General features: G+C 52.3%; 2 protein-coding genes across 2 annotated transcripts; both read right to left on the reverse strand.

The window, feature by feature from the left end:
• Window positions 1-416: 416 nt before the first annotated feature.
• On the reverse strand, window positions 417-7,479 carry DECR2 (2,4-dienoyl-CoA reductase 2). Its single transcript, XM_006103669.3, has 9 exons — window positions 6,874-7,479; window positions 6,091-6,159; window positions 4,285-4,336; window positions 3,543-3,678; window positions 3,141-3,265; window positions 2,945-3,038; window positions 2,647-2,751; window positions 1,970-2,178; window positions 417-883 (listed from the first exon to the last, which is right to left on the reverse strand). Exons 1-8 carry the CDS (start codon window positions 6,951-6,953, stop codon window positions 1,970-1,972), a joined length of 870 nt encoding a protein of 289 aa, XP_006103731.1. The 5' UTR covers window positions 6,954-7,479; the 3' UTR covers window positions 417-883.
• A 1,561-nt stretch (window positions 7,480-9,040) lies between these two features.
• Window positions 9,041-12,372, reverse strand: NME4 (NME/NM23 nucleoside diphosphate kinase 4). Its single transcript, XM_006103671.3, has 5 exons — window positions 12,187-12,372; window positions 10,473-10,606; window positions 10,100-10,201; window positions 9,888-10,000; window positions 9,041-9,466 (listed from the first exon to the last, which is right to left on the reverse strand). The coding sequence occupies exons 1-5, from the start codon at window positions 12,275-12,277 to the stop codon at window positions 9,343-9,345; spliced, it is 564 nt and encodes a 187-aa protein (XP_006103733.1). The 5' UTR covers window positions 12,278-12,372; the 3' UTR covers window positions 9,041-9,342.
• Between the last annotated feature and the right edge of the window lie 4,113 nt (window positions 12,373-16,485).

Below are 16,485 nucleotides of genomic sequence, written 5' to 3' on the forward strand. Positions count from 1 at the left end.
GCAGTAGGAACCGACCAAGAGCAAATGGAGACCTTGCAGGGGGTTCAGGCATTAGATAGGAAGCATTTTCTAAACTCTTCACAGGAAAAAGATAGGAAGGAAACACTAAATGACCGGATCACAGTGATTCTTTTCAAGTATCTTCCTTTTCCTTCTAAAAAATTTTGCAAAATCCAATGAATAGATGTTTTACAATAAAAAATATTATTCTTTAAGGAAATGTATTTTCTGGCAAAGCTCTAGGATCTGTGCTTATACAAATTGGTGTACCAACAAGGAAGGATAGAACTGTGTGTGCCTAACCAGAGGGCTGACCTACAGTTCTGAGGGGCTTGAACCTTGAGGCAAGGATGGTGGGGGCGGTCATCCCAGAAGCCTGCTCCAAACTTGGCTTCACAGTGTCACTGAACTGTGAACTGAACTGTGAACTCCTGGGCTATGCCTTCACATACACACCTCCTCAGATGGGACAGGAAACAGGCAGGAGGCGGCCAGCCCAGGCTGGGACTAGGCAGAGCAGGATAGCCCCTAACCCTAGGTCAGAAGGGAGGGATGTACCCCAGCAACTGGTCTGCATCTCCACTCTTGAGGGAGCTCTGGAATGCCAATCACCCGTTGGCAGATATCTGTGTGGTGCGGGCGGGTCATCAGGCTGGGCTCACTGCCTGGTCACTCCTGCCCATGCACAGGAGATGGGCCATGGGAAGGGGATGGGAACACAGAATGGCCCTCAGAGGAGGGGTGAGTCTCTGCTTCAGCTGCTCTGCTGGGGTGGTTGGTTTGGAGTTCTCAGCTGGGTGAGAGGCAGGTCCCAGGAATCCAAGAGTGGGTTGTGAACCAGCCTCCCCTTCAGAATGCCTTCTTCGCTTCAGCTGTCCAGCTCCTGTCAGAAATGCCAGCAGACACCAAGGTCACAGAGTACTGAAGCGCACCAGGGCCCACCTCCTGCACAGCCTAGGAAACTGTATCTGCCATCTGGGCAGCACCCACAAGTGGCCGGGAGACAGCAGTGGACAGCTAAAGCTAAGCCTTGTGTATCCCCTGGGGGGCAGACACCAGCGGTCCCCTTCTGCCCTCCCAGAACTCCCCTAGATGAGTGCTCCTCACCCCAGTGGATGGTTTCCCAGCCCAGACTTCCCCCCACCCCCACCTCCAGCTGCCTGGTCGCTCACGGGCACTTCAGAACATGGCTGATGGCAACCAAAGCACAGAGGGCCTCAGAAGAGGGGCTTCTCAACATCACTGTGCTCACAAACCCGTCTCCAGGAAGGATGATGGGGGTCATCGCAGAAGCCTGCTCCAAACTTGGCCTCACAGTGTGACTGAACCGTGAACGCCTGGGCTATCCCTTCACCATACACACCCCCTCAGGTGGGACAGGAAACAGCCAAAGTCTAGGACATTCTACCACCACCCTGTGATTGTGACCCAGGAGGTTTGATGAGCATAAGTGTTCCGAGGCATGGGTTGGGCCTCAGCCTTCCTCAGAGGAAGCTGCTGCTCAGAGAACCAGGATAAGCAGGCTTCATGGACCAGCTACACCACTGGGACTGGGGGAGGGGGGGAGGCAGAGAGCAATGGCACCCTTGCATGGGCTCAGACAGCCCTCAGGCCTCTGGAGAGGGTCACCGAGGGGCACTCCCAGGGAGAGAGAGAATTCCCGTCTGCCAGGCAAGCCATGCCCACCCTGGTTTGCAGAAAGGCCCTGAGATCTGGGGTAGAGCTTCATTGGGCTGGGCCCCCTCCCAATACCACCCAAGAAGACCCCTCCCCAGCTTGACCTACACATGGCCTGGTCTGTTGGAGTAGTGGAAGCCCAAACATGCCCAAGAACATGTCTAGAAAGATGCCCAAGGAATTGAGTGAAAACGTATCAGGGCCCAAACAGTGACCAAAAGCCCACAGGGTGGGGCCTTGGGAAAGGGCCATGAACACAAATGACACCCAGAAGGTGGGAGTGGCACATCACCTAGAGCTTAGCAGAGAAGGATGCAAAATCCGCCAGCAGCTTCAAGTCATTAGGGAACGTCAGCCACGCCCCGCCATCAACCACCAGCAAGGCCCCTGTCACGTAGGATGCCAAAGGGCTGGCCAGGTAGAGTACACTGTGGGCGATCTCCGTCTTGTTCCCCAGCCTCTGCAGGGGGCTGGCCAGGATCTTGCTGGTGTGGGGACCACCTGGGAGGTCAAACCCTGTGAGCCACAGGATCTCAAGGCCCTCCACCCTCCCCGGCCCAGCCTTCTCTAAACCACATCCGAGAACGTTGTGGGCACTATTAGCACCATCCTCGCAGAGCGGGGACAGGCCAGGTACCGAGTAACACTGCCAAAGAACCAGCATAGGGCTTTTTGATGGACACCCTGCCAAGGTTCTGGAAGCTTCAATGGAAGCCCCGCTTTGGTTCTGACTCAAACATCAAGGTCAGTAGCCCTGTGGCCTCGACCTCCAGGGAGCGGCTTCCCAAGTCTGGTTAATCCTTAGTCCATTGCAGCTGTGTGCTAACCACAAATGGCTCCTTGCCAGCCCCAGGGAGTCATGAAAATTTGGCACTTGTCCCAGCCAGGTGAGAGGGAGCCCAGGGAGGCACTGTGGAGCCGGTACCTAGGAGAGCATCCAAGAGGGCCTGGGCTTCCTGAGAGCCTTACCTAGCCGCCGGATGCCCTCCGTGCCACTGATAGGGCCGGGGGCAAGGCTGTTGACTCGGATGTTCTGTGGACCCCACTCCACAGCCAAGTGCCGCGTCATTGCATCTGCATGGAAGGAAGGCAGGCATGAGGGAGAATGCAGGGCTGCTTGGACTTCTGGGGTGGCCTGGGTTGAAGCGGGGACTCAGGGCCAGAGCTGGGCCTCTCCACTGCCCACTCAGACACTGTTGGCCTCCAGGGACAGGCAGAAGAGGGACCCTAAGGCACCCAGGAGAGCAGACCAGACGGGGTGCCATACCCACGGCCGCCTTGGCAGAGCCTGCGTGCACTTGGAGCACCTGCCCCCGGGTACCCAGGGTTGCGGTGATGTTCACGATTACTCCTCCATGGTCCTGCAACACATGGTGGACACAGGGGGTAAGGGGGTGTGAGGGGGGCGCTTGTCAGCGAGCAGACCACCAGAAGAGGGGAGGTCCCAACCAGAGAACACTCACCCGGAAGAACTTCTTGTAGATCACGTGAGACACATTGAATGTGCCCAAGGTATCGATGTCCATCACAGTCTTGAAGGCATTGAAGGACAATGAGCTGGCTGGGCACAGGAAGTTTCCGGCTGCACCTGCAGGATGCAAGCAGACGAGACAGGGATGGTGCAGGAGCCCTGGGCAGTTAGAGCATACAGACTTCAGGATGGCACAAGCTGGACAGGGAAGGAGGCTTGAGATCGCCTCTGACTCTGATTCAGCCAAGTTCACACTGAAATGACTTGGAAGGAACAGAGTTGGGCCAAGACAGTGGCCCGGAGCCCGGGATAAAAGTTCTGGGACTTCCAAGAAGGAAGGTCTAGTATCGCTGACTCATCAGAAAACCCCTGGCCTAGCTTAACGGTGACTCACAGTTTATGAGAATGTCGATTTTTCCAAACTCCTTCAGTGCCTGGTCCACGGCAGCCACGATGGCTGGGGGATCTCGGACATCCATAGACAAAGGGAGGCATCGCTGGCCAGTGGCTGCAGCCAGCTTTCTGGCAGCCTAGAAGCCAGACAGGAAGGGAGAGAAGAGGTGGGCATCGGCCCAGTGGCCTCAGCCTAGAGAGAACAGCCCTTCAGCATCCAAGGAGGATGTGTCCAGGTTCTGCTGGGAAGCCAGGGTTTGTTGCTGGACTCCACTCTTGAGAGATGCAGCTGGCAGGTAGCCATTCCCTGGGTCCACAACCCCTCGTGGACATTTCTAAGAAATTCAACACTCCTCCCTCCACATCACCTTCCAGGCCACTGGTCACGGGTCAGTGGCAGCTCTAGCGGACTTCCAGTCCCTGCCCAGAGACCCACTGTGGCAGGGGTGAGACTTTCCTCCGGGGTGGGTAGGACATGTGGACCGCTATTATAACCCAGCTGAGCTCAGAGATCTCTCCTAGCATCAGTACCACTCAGCATGAGGGTCCCTCACAGGACCCAATAATTAAACGTTTTTAAAAGCCAGGTGTTTTCCTGGGAGACAACCTCCACCGAAGCTTGATATTTGGAAGAGGAGCAGCTTTTGGAGTCAACATCCTCTGGGCCTCAGGACCCTCCAGGTCCAGGCTCTGGGTCTCCACAGCCACCCATGGATGGGGTAGGCACAGTAGAGACAGCTTACCATTGATACTCTCGGAAAACTTCTGCTGGCAATGACCGTGTGGCAGCCGTGCCTGCAAAGCCAGAGGGCAGGAGTGAGGGTGGCAAGGTGCAAGAGATAAACCCAGATGGGCTCCTGCCCAGAGCTCTAAGCAGAGCCCCCTTCCCCCAAGGGTCTCTTGGGCTGAAACGCCAGCCCAATGTTGAAGGTACAGCTGTCAGAGGACACAGGGGTCTGAACACAGCTAAGCCACTGTGGTGAGACTTTAGATGGCTGCCATTAGTCCCACTCCCAGCATTTCTGGGCTGGCCTCTCTGGCATCAGGATACAGGCCTTGCCCCAAACTCCATGTGCACAGCACCAAAGCAGCTGTGAACATCAAGTGGGGGCCCAAGCATTTGCATGAGGCCTTCTGGGTCCCCCTGGCATGGCCCCACGTGCCCCTGTCCTCTCTCCCTGTGATGTTGGAGAAATGGACAGAAAGCCCATTCTGAGGTCAGGGCACCTGCCCTGTGTTGAAGTATGGTAGCAATCATCTCAGGTAGAAACTATAGTTTAACTTTAACCCTGCTGTTTGGTTTCTGTGCTTATTTGTTTACTAAAATAATAGAAAAGTTATTTTAGTTTTCTGAATTATATAAATCACCCCATTTGATTAAATACCCTATTGATTGTAATGTGAAATCCCATTGGTTGTGGTCATACTGATATTAGAAAGCACATTTTCCTTTACCTGGGAAGGACAGCACAATTATCCCATGGTCAGAGAGCTCCAGATATCGTGTCTCTGTTGACTCAGTGGTCCCAAGACCCGAGGGCTCTAGATAATGTGTTTCTGTCAACTCAGTGATTCGGAGACCCAAAACTATAATTTAGATAACATGCTGCTTCTGCTTCTGTAAACTGCTTTTTTGCAAACCAGGTTCCTCATTCCAAACCTTGGGATGTAATCTATACCTTTGTGATCTTTGCCTATATAAATCTGGTGTTGCGGCCATCTTATCACTATGAGATTTGGGAAATGCCCCCTCATAGTCCCGGATTTGCAATAAATGTGACTCTTTGACTTCTTGAGGCATCCTTGTGTGATTCGCGGGGTACATTACAACAGTGTCACCTCCTCACAGTGTTGGTAGTAACAATAGCAGCTATCACCTTCTAAGCAGGTTCTACCTGCTCCTCAGAATGACCCTGACCAGCTAGTCATACTCTGTTCAGAGAAGCAACATGCCCAAAGCCACCAGTTTGGCAAAAAGTTCACCTAGAACGAATGATTCCCAAAATCTTGTCCAGGGGGGCTCACCTCCCTGGTATGAAAAATGAGGGTCCAGGAGAAACTGGAGAGGGTCCCTAGGATATCAACAGGCTCCCTCTCCCCCAACCCCAGCCTAACTCTGGGCCTTCCCCAGGTCGGGGTGATAAATATTTGATTTGGGCCTGAGGCCATAGAACTTGTGTCTCAAGAGACACTGTGTTCCACATGCAACTGGGCCCTCCATGACTCTGGCTCACAGCCAGGCCCCAGGGGGCTCGGCAAGAGAGTTACCTCACGCTGTTGAACCCTCCCTCTTTGTACAAATGAGGGTGCTCAGACCACAGCCACACAGTCTCCACTGAGGTCTGGGAGAGGGCCCTGGAGTCCTGCCTCCCCTAGGACAGCACTTGACGCCTTTCAGATGTTCTTAAATGGCTCATTGCCTAGAGGAGATCCCACACCCACCAGCCTCTTCCCGGGAATCCCAGGATCCAGCGGGAAGGTGTGAGGAAGTGTGAGAGTCAGTAGTGGAGATGGGGTGGTGGGCACAGGTGAAACAGAGGAGTTCTCACCTCATAAAAATCTCAGCAATCCGGAATCCGATCCCAGAGCCACCGCCTGTGATGAAGGCGACTTTGTCCCTGGGGGAAGAAAACACGAGGCTTTTTTGGGGGTGGGGGCAGCCAGGGAGAGGTCAATGGGGAGGGAGGGGGTAAGGAGACTTAGGTAATACTTTAAACAATAAAGAATTAAAACAACAACAACACGAGGCTTTTTGGGGGGTGGGGGCAGCCTGGGAGAGGTCAATGGGTGTGGGGGGGAGACTTACGTAATACTTTAAACAATAAAGAATTAAAACAACAACAACACAACAACAACAACAACACGAGGCTTTTTAAAGATATCCCCGTAAACTGGGGAGTGGGGGAAGGCTGTGGCTCTGGGAGGACTTTGACCCTACGAACTGGGCACTTCTATCACATTTAGACTGGTAACAAATAACGTGGATGATTTTTGTAAGAAAATAAAACGCTAAAGCCTGCATGCCTAGGCTTTCTGGGTCTCCGGGCAATCCTATTTCAGCCTCAAATTCTCTGTTCATAAAGTTGTCAGTTCAGTGAGTAATGTTTTCAAAACATACAAGCCGTCCTCCACCTGCCCCTCACTCCCACCCTCCCTCCCTCCCTCCCAGAACTGCCATTCGCAACATCCCCCGGCGCTGGCCAAGCCAAACAGAACGCGCTCTCCACAGTGCAAGGATCAAAGTCCCGGAGCACTCGGACGCCCCGAACCCCGGGCCCCACTCCCGCGTTCCTGACCCCGCTCCCGACGGCAGACCAGGACGAGGCCCTCACCGGAGCAGGTCCGGGCAAAAGAGGTGGCGGTACTCCGGGAGGCAGTCGTCCTCGCTGACATCGGGCGGCGGCTGGGCCATGGCGCTCGGTACGGACCCGCGGCAGCGAGGACAGCAGGGACCTGCTTCGGATCAGAGCACCAGCTGCCACCACCAGGACTAGCGGCGCTCTCGCCACGTCACTTCTGAGCACCGGGAGAGTCCGGGGAAACGGAGGTCCCGCCCCTCGCCGCCACCCCTCCCGCAGGCGTCCTCGCTCCTCCCAGGACGCCCGGCCCATAGATGCCTCCTCGCTCCGCCCAGGACCACCGCCCCCCTCCCCGTTAGCCCTACCCAAGGCTGCCTCCCAGCTTTTTCCAGGACATCTTGCAGCTCTGTGGCCACACCACCTGCTGAGAATGGGGGTGGCTGGTCTATCCCAGAACCGCGGCAGCGCGAGCGCAGTGCTGCAGGCGGATTTCTGCGGCCGAGGCCAGGTGAGTGGGCTTCCAAACTGTCCACAAGACTACGTCCTCTCCACAAGACTGGGTGTTAGTACCGTGGTCGGAGCCAGCTGGATACAGCGGACACTCCTTCCCGGGTTAAGGTCAGGCTGGCCCAGCTGTGCATTTAAAACAGCTGGTTGGGAGAGCATGGGGGGGGGAGGATGGGGGTTAATGGGGGGGGGGGAATGAGGACACATTTGTAATTCCTTAACTAATAAAGAATTTAAAGATTAAAAAAATAATAATAATAAAAATAAAACAGCTGGTTGGGAAGTGCTCAGCGTTTAAAAGCCCTTGCCTCCCAGACACCTGCCTACCCTGCTGCATAAATATCAAAGAGGAGTAGGGAAGGAGACTTCGGCCAAGGAAAGCCTCAGTAAGGCCTCTGCTTCACTTGTCCAGGCCCAGTGCCAGTTCCTAAAAGGACCCGTTTCAAGAGCGATAAATGTCAGGGCAAGGACCAGGCCATCCTTCATCAAGAAGGAAAAAAAGCCCTAACCGGTTTGGCTCAGTGGATAGAGCGTCGGCCTGTGGACTGAAAGGTCCCAGGTTCGATTCCGACTAAGGGCATGTACGACTAAGGGCATGTACGTTGGTTGCGGGCACATCCCCAGTAGGAGGTGTGCAGGAGGCAGCTGATCAGTGTTTCTCTCTCATCGATGTTTCCAACTCTTTATCCCTCTCCCTTCCTCTCTGTGAAAAATCAATAAAATATATTTAAACAAAAAAAAAAGGAAAAAAAGGCCGGGCAGGTGGCTCAGTGGTTGAGCATCAACCCATTGACCAAGAGGTCGCTGGTTTGATTCCAGGTCAGGGTTTGATCCCCAATAGGGGGCATGCAGAGGAGACAGCCCAACAATGTTGATGTTTCTCTCTCATTGATGTTTCTATTTCGTTGATGTTCCCATCTCAAAAAAAACCTAAAAAAGAACTTTAAGAAGGAAAAAATATCAAATGAGGACCAAGCCAGCCCTAGCTGCCCTAGCTGGTTTGGCTCATCAGATAGAGCGTCGGCTTGCGGACTGAAGGGTCCTGGGTTCGATTCCAGTCAAGGGCACATGCCTGGGTTGCAGGCTCGATCCCCAGTAGGGGGGGTTCAGGAGGCAGCAAATCAATGATTCTCTCTCATCATTGATGTTTCTCTCTCTCCCTCTTCCTTCCTCTCTGAAATCAATAAAAAATATATTTTTTTTAAAAAGAAAGAGAAAGGACCAAGCCAGCCTTAACAGATGTAATGATGTGTGATGTGCAGTGTCCAGTACCTGTCAAGAGTGAGTAGGGACACCTGGGGACTAGGGGTGAGATGTAGTGTCAACATAAAGACAAGTAAACACCAGGCAGCCTCGGCCACATGAAGCCATGAAGAGCGGAGGAGGTTATCGTCACCAAGCTTTCTGCCCTGAGGGTGGTCTTAGCCACCACCTCCCCAGCCACCCCTTCCTGCCACCCTCCAGTCCTGTCCAAGGCAGGAAGCTCCTCTTCAGCGGAATCACAATGATTTGGTGTTGGGACAGCACCAGCTTCAGGGCCCAGCGTGGATTCCCCCACATTTCAGGTTGGAGGTCTCTGGTTCTCTGCCTGAGTCATAGGTTCTATGGACCCTCTGCTGGTTTATACAACCTTGTGTAAAGGCCTCATTAGGCCTTGTGTAAAGCCACCGACATAATGAGCGCTCCACTCCCATGCACAGCACAAGGAATTTTAATGTCTCCCCTGTGGGGGAGGGGAGGTTAAACCACTTTTGGAGAACCCCCCCCCAAAGGTGGTCTGGCATTTTGGTATGGAAAGGATTTGGTCCAATCTCTTGCTGGTTTCAGCTACCAAAAGGCACATAAAGTTGGCTCAACTGCTCTGGGCTGAGGCCGACGGTGAACAGGGAAGTGGTCTGGGACAGATGGGCAGAGCACAGTGTGGGCTCAAGTTCTTGTGGACAGAGGTAGTTGGTCCTGGGTGGATGCTGGGGGCAGCCTAGGGCAGCCTGAGGTTCAGGCTGTGTAGAGGCTGCTCCGGTGGCCTTCGTCTGCCCAGTCAACCAGCTCATTGCTCTGGAACCACAGCTGGATCTCCCGCTGGGCCCCCTCCACGGAGTCGCTGGCGTGGATGATGTTCCTGTGCCAGGTAATAGGTAGCAAAGGTAAGGCACAGGCTTCCACATGCACCTGGGAGGTCCTGGGAAAGGTCTGCTGATTCCCTACTGTCCAGAGGAGCAAGCTGATTATGCAGAGGGGAAAGGAAGAAGAGGGGAGCTAGAAAACTGGGTTCCAGGCCTCTTACTCATAACCTCATGGACCAGCCCAGACTGTTACTGGGAGCCTCATTTTCCCACCAGTCCTCCCTCAGAGTATCTGGCAAGCTAGAGTCAGACAACAGACAATGATGACGGAGTACATACACAACGCTCAGGGAATACTTTATCTCCCTGAGACTAGCAAGTAAGAGGTGTGATATCCCACATTAAAAGTCTCTTCTGGCTTAACTTCCGCCCAGCAAAACAATGCGCTTGTGGCTGAGCGTGCCAGGGCCCCGGTACCTGCTGATGTGGAAGCTGAAGTCGCCTCGAATGGTGCCGGGGGCAGCCTCAGCTGAGTCCGTGTGCCCTATCATGGCCCTTGAGGTACAGACCACATTGGGGCCTTCCCAGACCTGCAGCACAGAGATAAAGGTCAGGAGAAGGGGGATCACCAAGGGCTCAGCAGCTCTAGGCTCAATCCAGGGCCCTCCACCCCTTCCACCAGGTCATACCATGGCCACCACGGGGCCAGAGCTCATGTAGCTGATGAGGGCTGGGTAGAAGGGCTTCCTCTGAAGGTCGTGGTAGTGCTCAGCAAGGATGCTCTCTGGCGCCTGTATTGGGAGAAGGAGTGAGAGGAGTCCCTGGAGAGGGAACCCCAGTGGGCACTGGGGCAATGACTTTGCAGAAAACACCTAATGAGCCGGCATGTCAAGCACAGCAGTGCAGGAGATACCAACTCCACCTCTCCATCCCTCCCCTTCTACTTCCAACAGGACACTCCTCCTGGAGCAGGACTGACATGAAGGGCTGAGGTTCTGAGGTCCGGAAGAAGCCCTCCCCCTAGTGCACTGAGGGACACCCACAGGCCAAGAGCCCTGGTACCTGAATCATCTTCATCCCCACCAGCTTGAAGCCCCTCCTCTCAAAACGCCGGATCACATCCCCAACAAGCCGCCGCTGCACCCCATCTGGCTTCACGGCCACCAGGGTCCGCTCCCGGGTCCAGGAGGGCCCTCCTTTAGAAGAGGAGGGTTCAGGGATGCTGCCTCACCTTTTCATGTCTCCTGACCTGTGTTCCCCTGCCGGGACCCAGATGTCATCTGGGCTACAGTGTCTGCCTCCGCCAGAGCGGCTCTGGAGGGGGTAAGTGTGGTGCCCACAGCCAGGAATTGCTCAGCATGGCGCTGCCTGTCAGGGATAATCAGGGCACTGGATTCCTGGGGGCTTCCAACCTGTTGGAGGGGCCATAGCTCCCTCCCAGGCAGTAGCAGAAGCTGCTCATGATGGAGCTGGTGTCCCCTGAGAGCCAGGAGACCCAGGGATGACTCACTGGAAAGAAAGCATGACTCCTGGCCTCACTTTTGACTCCTGTCCTTGGGGGTGATAGCACAGACACTGCCACATCACCAAGGACCCAGAGCCCATCTTCTGGGTCTGAGGTGAAAGAATAGCAGAGAGCCAGGGAGAAATGCAGTATGTTCTCCCCACCGGGTAGGCCACAGACACCAGGACAAAGGGACCCGGGGGATTGAGGAGGAAGGTAGAGAGGTTCCTGTCTGCAGGTGAGGAAGCCTGGAGGACTTCTCTTACACCTCACTGGCCAGGCAGGAGCTCTGTGCTGCTGTGAGGTTTTAAGGCGGGAGCTTCCAGAGTCAACGAAAGCACTGAGCCCGGCCCCGACACAGCTAAGGAGATGGGAGGCTGCATCACCCTCCTGCAGCCCAAGCCACCTCTGAGTTATGCAAACCCACAGCACTGGATCCAGGCTCAAATGTGCTTTTGACAAGAGCCCAGACCCTGGATGTCCTGCAAAGTCCTTCGGAGACAGAACTGGTGGAGAAATGAGAATAAGACTGGAGCCAGCCAGCGTCCCAGGGGGCATCTGCAGCTGCCATTCCTCATCCCCAGGAGGAAAACTAACCAAAACCTGTGCTGTGGGTGACCTGCTGGCACATCCTTTCAGGGCCAAATGAGGCCCACTGGGGAAGAAGCCCCCTGACTTGCTTGTTCCCCCCAAATCCAGAGCCTCGGGACCTGCTGTCTAGCCTGGCCTGGGAAGATGGCAGTGCACTCTGGCCAGCGTTTGGAACACATGGCATCTGGCTCTCAGTCAGGGGAGAGGACCGGTTACAGATAAAGGCCCCAGGGCCCCAAGGAGGTCCTGCCAGGCGGACTTAGGGCCTAGAGAAAACACCACAGCGGTTCCGAGGGAGGAGTTTTCATCTGCGGAGAAGGACTTCCCTCTCAGGAGCCCCAGCTCCGCAGGGATGCCATCGCCACCCAATGCGGCCACTAGGCCTCTGGCTTCCTTCTGCTCCAGAGTCCCTGGGTCCCTCTGCCCCGAGGAAACCTGGGGAGGTGGGCAGCACGCGTGGGGGGTTGGAGGGCAATGAGAGGGGTGGGAGGGATGCAGGACCCCGGCCCGCCCCAGCAGGAACCCAAGGAGCGCGCCTTCCGGGACTTCGATCGCCCCCCACACCCGCTCGGCGTCCCAAGGTTTCCCAGCGAGTCAGGAGGACTGCGGGGTCTGGGCCCCCGGCCTGTGCGCCAACCACGGCTAGGAGGCGCCTGCTGCCGATCCCCTCCCCCGACTCACCCGAGCAGGGGCGCACGAGCAGGCTGGGCACCCAGGCCCGCGAGCCGCACACCACCTCCCTCAGCACCGCGCGCCCTAAGAGGCCGCTCATGGCGCCCAGGCCGCGGGCGCTGGCTGAACACTGGAGGAGGGAGCGCGGGGATTATAACGCTTCCAGGGAGGGAAGAAAGGAGGAGGGGCGGAGGGAGCGAGAGAGGGGCGGGGGGAGGGAGAAAGGCAAGGGGAGCGGAGGGGTGGGGGTGGGGGAGGAAAGGAGGGGCGGAGGGAGAGACGGAGGGGAGAAAAGAAGAAGGATAAGGCGGACCGCCTGGAGAAGCGTTGGCCTCCTCCCCCTCTATCCCCGCCCCTTTCCCTGCTCCACCCCATCCCCGACTGTTCTCCACCTGTAGGGCCCAAGGAAAAATATGTCAGTTTCTGTTAAAATCGGAAGAAAAAAAATCGATAATAATATGAACTCAGCATGGATCACATTCGTTTTCATACCGACGCGGTCATTAAATACTGACAAACGAAAACCGTATATATATTTAATGTGTAGGATTTGGAGATAAGTCTATAAATGTGAAACCATCGCAATATATGCCATAAACATATCCACATCTCCAAAAGTTTTCTCCCACCCTCTTTATTATTATTATTATTGTGTGTCTCTGTGTTAAGACAATATAAGATCTATGTTGTTAGCATTTTTTTGTCATTCAGATTGGCTGACCACACCTTGGTTTTCTTTTATCTAAAAAAATGTATTTATTCTTTTAATTTTTTATTCTTTAGAGGGAGGAAGAGAAAGACAGAGAGAGAAGCATCAATGTGAGACATATATCAAGAGTTGCCTCACCTATGCTGGGGACCAGGGATGGAACCCAAAACCTATGTGCCCTGACTGGGAACCAAACCTGCAACCTTTGGGTGCACAGACAATGCTCCAACCAACTGAGCCACATCAGCCAGGGCTTTATCTTCATTCTTTTTTTTAATCCTCACCCAAGGAGTGAGAATATTTTTTCCATTTATTTTTAGAGAGAGTGAAAGGGAAGGGGGAGAGAGAGAGAGAAACATAGATGTGAGAGAGATACATGGATTGGTTGCTCCCTACACTTGCCCTGACTGGGGGCGGGGGGTCGGACCTGCAATCTGCAACCCAATATGTGCCTTTGACTGGAATCAAACCCAAGACCCTCCAGTGTGCAGGCAGAAGCTCTAACCACTGAGCTCACCAACCAGGGCTTGTCTTCATTCTTAAAGAATGATTTTTCTGGATATAGAATCATGGATTGACAGGAATTTCTTTTTTTCTTTATCGATTAAGGTATTACATATGTGTCCTTAACCCCCCATTTCCACTCCCCTGGCTCATGCCCTCAACCCCTGGTGTCTGTGTCCATTGGTTATGCTTATATGCATGCATACAAGTCCTTTGGTTGATCTCTCCCCTTTACCCCCACCCTCCCCTACCTTCCCTCTGAGGTTGTTGTTGTTGTTGTTTTTTAATATATCTTTATTGATTTCAGAGAGGAAGGGAGAGGGAAAGAGAGATAGAAACATCAATGATGACAAAGGATCATTGATTGGCTGCCTCCTGCATGTCCCCTAATGGGGATCAAGCCCGAAACCCAGGCATGTGCCCTTGACCAGAATCGAACCTGGGACCCTTAAGTCCACAGGCTGACGCTCTATCCACTGAGCCAAACCGGCTAGGGCCCCTCTGAGGTTTGAGCATCTGATCATGCTTCTCTGTCTCTGGATCTGTTTTTGTTAATCAGTTTATGTTGTTCATTATGTTCCACAAATGAGTGCGATCATGTGATATTTATCTTTCTCTGACTGACTTATTTCACTTAGCATAATGCTCTCCGGGACCATCCATGCTGCTGCAAATGGTAGAAGTTCCTTCCTTTTTACAGCAGTGTAGTATTCAAAGGAGTTTCTTTTTTATTCCAGCCCTAGGTGGGTGGCTCAGTTGGTTGGAGCGTCTTCCTGTATACCAAAAATGTTTCTAGTTTTCAATTCCAAGTCAAGGCACATATCTAGGTTTTAGTTCAGGATGAACCCGAGTCAGGGGATAGCGGTAACCAATTGAGTTTCTCTCTCACATTGAAGTTTTTCTCTCTCCCTTCTTTTCTCTAAAAATAAATAAATAAGAAAAAAATCAAGCCCTGGCTGGTGTGGCTCAGCTGTTTGGAGCACCATCCTGTGCACTAAAAGGTGGCAGGTAGCAGGTTTGATTCCCAGTCAGGGCACACGCCGGGGATTGTGAGCTCAATTCCCAGTAGGGGGCAGCCGATCAATGTTTCTATCTCCCTCTTCCTTCCTCCCTCTCTAAGGCAGCAGTTCTCAACCTGTGGGTTGCGACCTCTTTGGGGGTCGAACGACCCTTTCACAGGGGTCACCTAAGACCATCGGAAAACACATATATAATTACATATTGTTTTTGTGATTAATCACTATGCTTTAATTATGTTCAATTTGTAACAATGAAAATACATCCTGCATAACAGATATTTACATTACGATTCATAACAGTAGCAAAATTACAGTTATGAAGTAGCAACGAAAATAATTTTATGGTTGGGGATCACCACAACATGAGGAACTGTATTAAAGGGTCTCGGCATTAGGAAGGTTGAGAACCACTGCTAAGGTCAATAAAAACTTATGTTTTAAAAAGAGGGGATAAATAAGAACTACTTGCTGAACTTTAAAAAACAAAACTAACCTTTAGCCTTCGCCAGTTTGGCTCAGTGGATAGAGCATCGGCCTGCGGACTAAAGGGTCCCAGGTTCAATTCCAGCTAAGGGCACATGCCTGGGTTTTGGGCTCGATCCCCCCCAGTGGGGGGCTTGCAGGAGGCAGCCAATCAATAATTCTCTCTCATCATTGATATTTCTATCTCTCTATCTCCCTTCCTCTCTGAAATCAATAAAAAAAAATATATTTAAAAAAATAAGTGGAACAACAAATAGATGTTTCTCTCTAGCTATTCCTTCCTCTCCCTCTCTAAAAATCAATTAAAAAAAACAAAAACAAAAAAACTAACCTTTATTTAGGCATAATTCTGAATGTATGTACTTCCTACTTTAGGTTGGAAAATGACTTTTTTTTCTCATTAAATTTTGTTTTAATGGGTCTCAAAATTCTGTGGCAGATTTTTGGTCAAGCTGTTTTCATTTAAAAGTACTTATTTTTAAAACTAATAACAAAACCTGCCACATAAGCCAGGTCGGTGCGGCTCAAGGTTACAGTTGGATTCCTGGTCAGGGCACATGTCCTGGTTGCAGGCTCGATCCCCAGTGCAGGAGGCAGCTGATCAGTAATTCTCTCTCATCATTGATGTTTCTATCTCTCTCCCTCTCCCTTCCTCTCTGAAATTAATTTAAAAAAATATAAAAATAATTTCATTAAAAAATAAAACTGCCACACACACAAAAAAACAAAACCCAAATGGTCCACAAAGCATTCTCCTTTCCTTCTGAATGCTTTACAGTGCATTGTAATCATTAACCAGTCTTTTTTTTAAAAAAATATATTTTATTGATTTTTTACAGAGAAGGGAGAGGGATAGAGAGCCAGAAACATCGATGAGAGAGATCGATCAGCTGCCTCCTGCACGCCCCCCAGTGGGGATGTGCCCGCAACCAAAGTACATGCCCTTGACCGGAATCAAACCTGGGACCCCTGAGTCCGCAGGCCAATGCTCTATCCACTGAGTCAAACCGGTTCGGCCATTAACCAGTCTTTTGCTATTAAACTTAAATGGCCAATTGAGACAAACAGTTCTGGAACTGTTGAAAATGACTTTTCTTTATGAAATGATAATAATAGATGATAATAGTAGTTAGGCTTATTAGACTCAAGAAAAACTTTGGACCTGGCACATGTGGCTCAGTTGGTTGGGCATCATCCCTTGCACAGAAAGGTTGCTGGTTAGATTCTTGGTTAGAGCACATTCCCAAGTGTCCTGAGTCAGTCCCCGATAGGAGACATGCAGGAGATAGTCAATTCATGTCTTGCTCTCACATGGATGTTTCTCTCTCTCCTCCCATCTTCTCTCTGGCTTAAAAAAAAAAAAAATTAGCCCTAGCTAGTTTGGCTCAGTGGATAAAGCATTGACCCACGGACTGAAGGGTCCTGGGGTTTGATTCTGGAAAAGGGTACATACATTGGTTGCAGGCTTGATCCCCAGCCCTGATTGGGGCACGTGCAGGAGAGAACCAATTGTGTGTGTCTCTCTCTGTGTGTCTCTTCCCCGTCTTTCTACTCTCTCTAAAAATCAATGGAAAAATATCATCAGGTGAGGAT

Source organism: Myotis lucifugus, unplaced genomic scaffold (assembly GCF_000147115.1).
Source record: "Myotis lucifugus unplaced genomic scaffold, Myoluc2.0 scaffold_498, whole genome shotgun sequence".
In the NCBI taxonomy this organism is placed as follows: Eukaryota; Metazoa; Chordata; class Mammalia; order Chiroptera; family Vespertilionidae; genus Myotis; species Myotis lucifugus.

What these genes read in the sequence shown, in the direction of transcription:
- DECR2 (XM_006103669.3), bottom strand. Translation starts at nt 6,953, where the DNA reads ATGGCCCAGCCGCCGCCCGATGTCAGCGAGGACGACTGCCTCCCGGAG. An exon ending in ATTGCTGAGATTTTTATGAG is followed by an intron (nt 4,337 to 6,090) that starts GTGAGAACTCCT and finishes CTGGCTTTGCAG; the next exon opens with GCACGGCTGCCACACGGTCA. An exon ending in TCTACAAGAAGTTCTTCCGG is followed by an intron (nt 3,039 to 3,140) that starts GTGAGTGTTCTC and finishes CATGTGTTGCAG; the next exon opens with GACCATGGAGGAGTAATCGT.
- NME4 (XM_006103671.3), bottom strand. Translation starts at nt 12,277, where the DNA reads ATGAGCGGCCTCTTAGGGCGCGCGGTGCTGAGGGAGGTGGTGTGCGGC. An exon ending in GCTCGTGCGCCCCTGCTCGG is followed by an intron (nt 10,607 to 12,186) that starts GTGAGTCGGGGG and finishes CCTCTTCTAAAG; the next exon opens with GAGGGCCCTCCTGGACCCGG. An exon ending in TTCAGCTTCCACATCAGCAG is followed by an intron (nt 9,467 to 9,887) that starts GTACCGGGGCCC and finishes TACCTGGCACAG; the next exon opens with GAACATCATCCACGCCAGCG.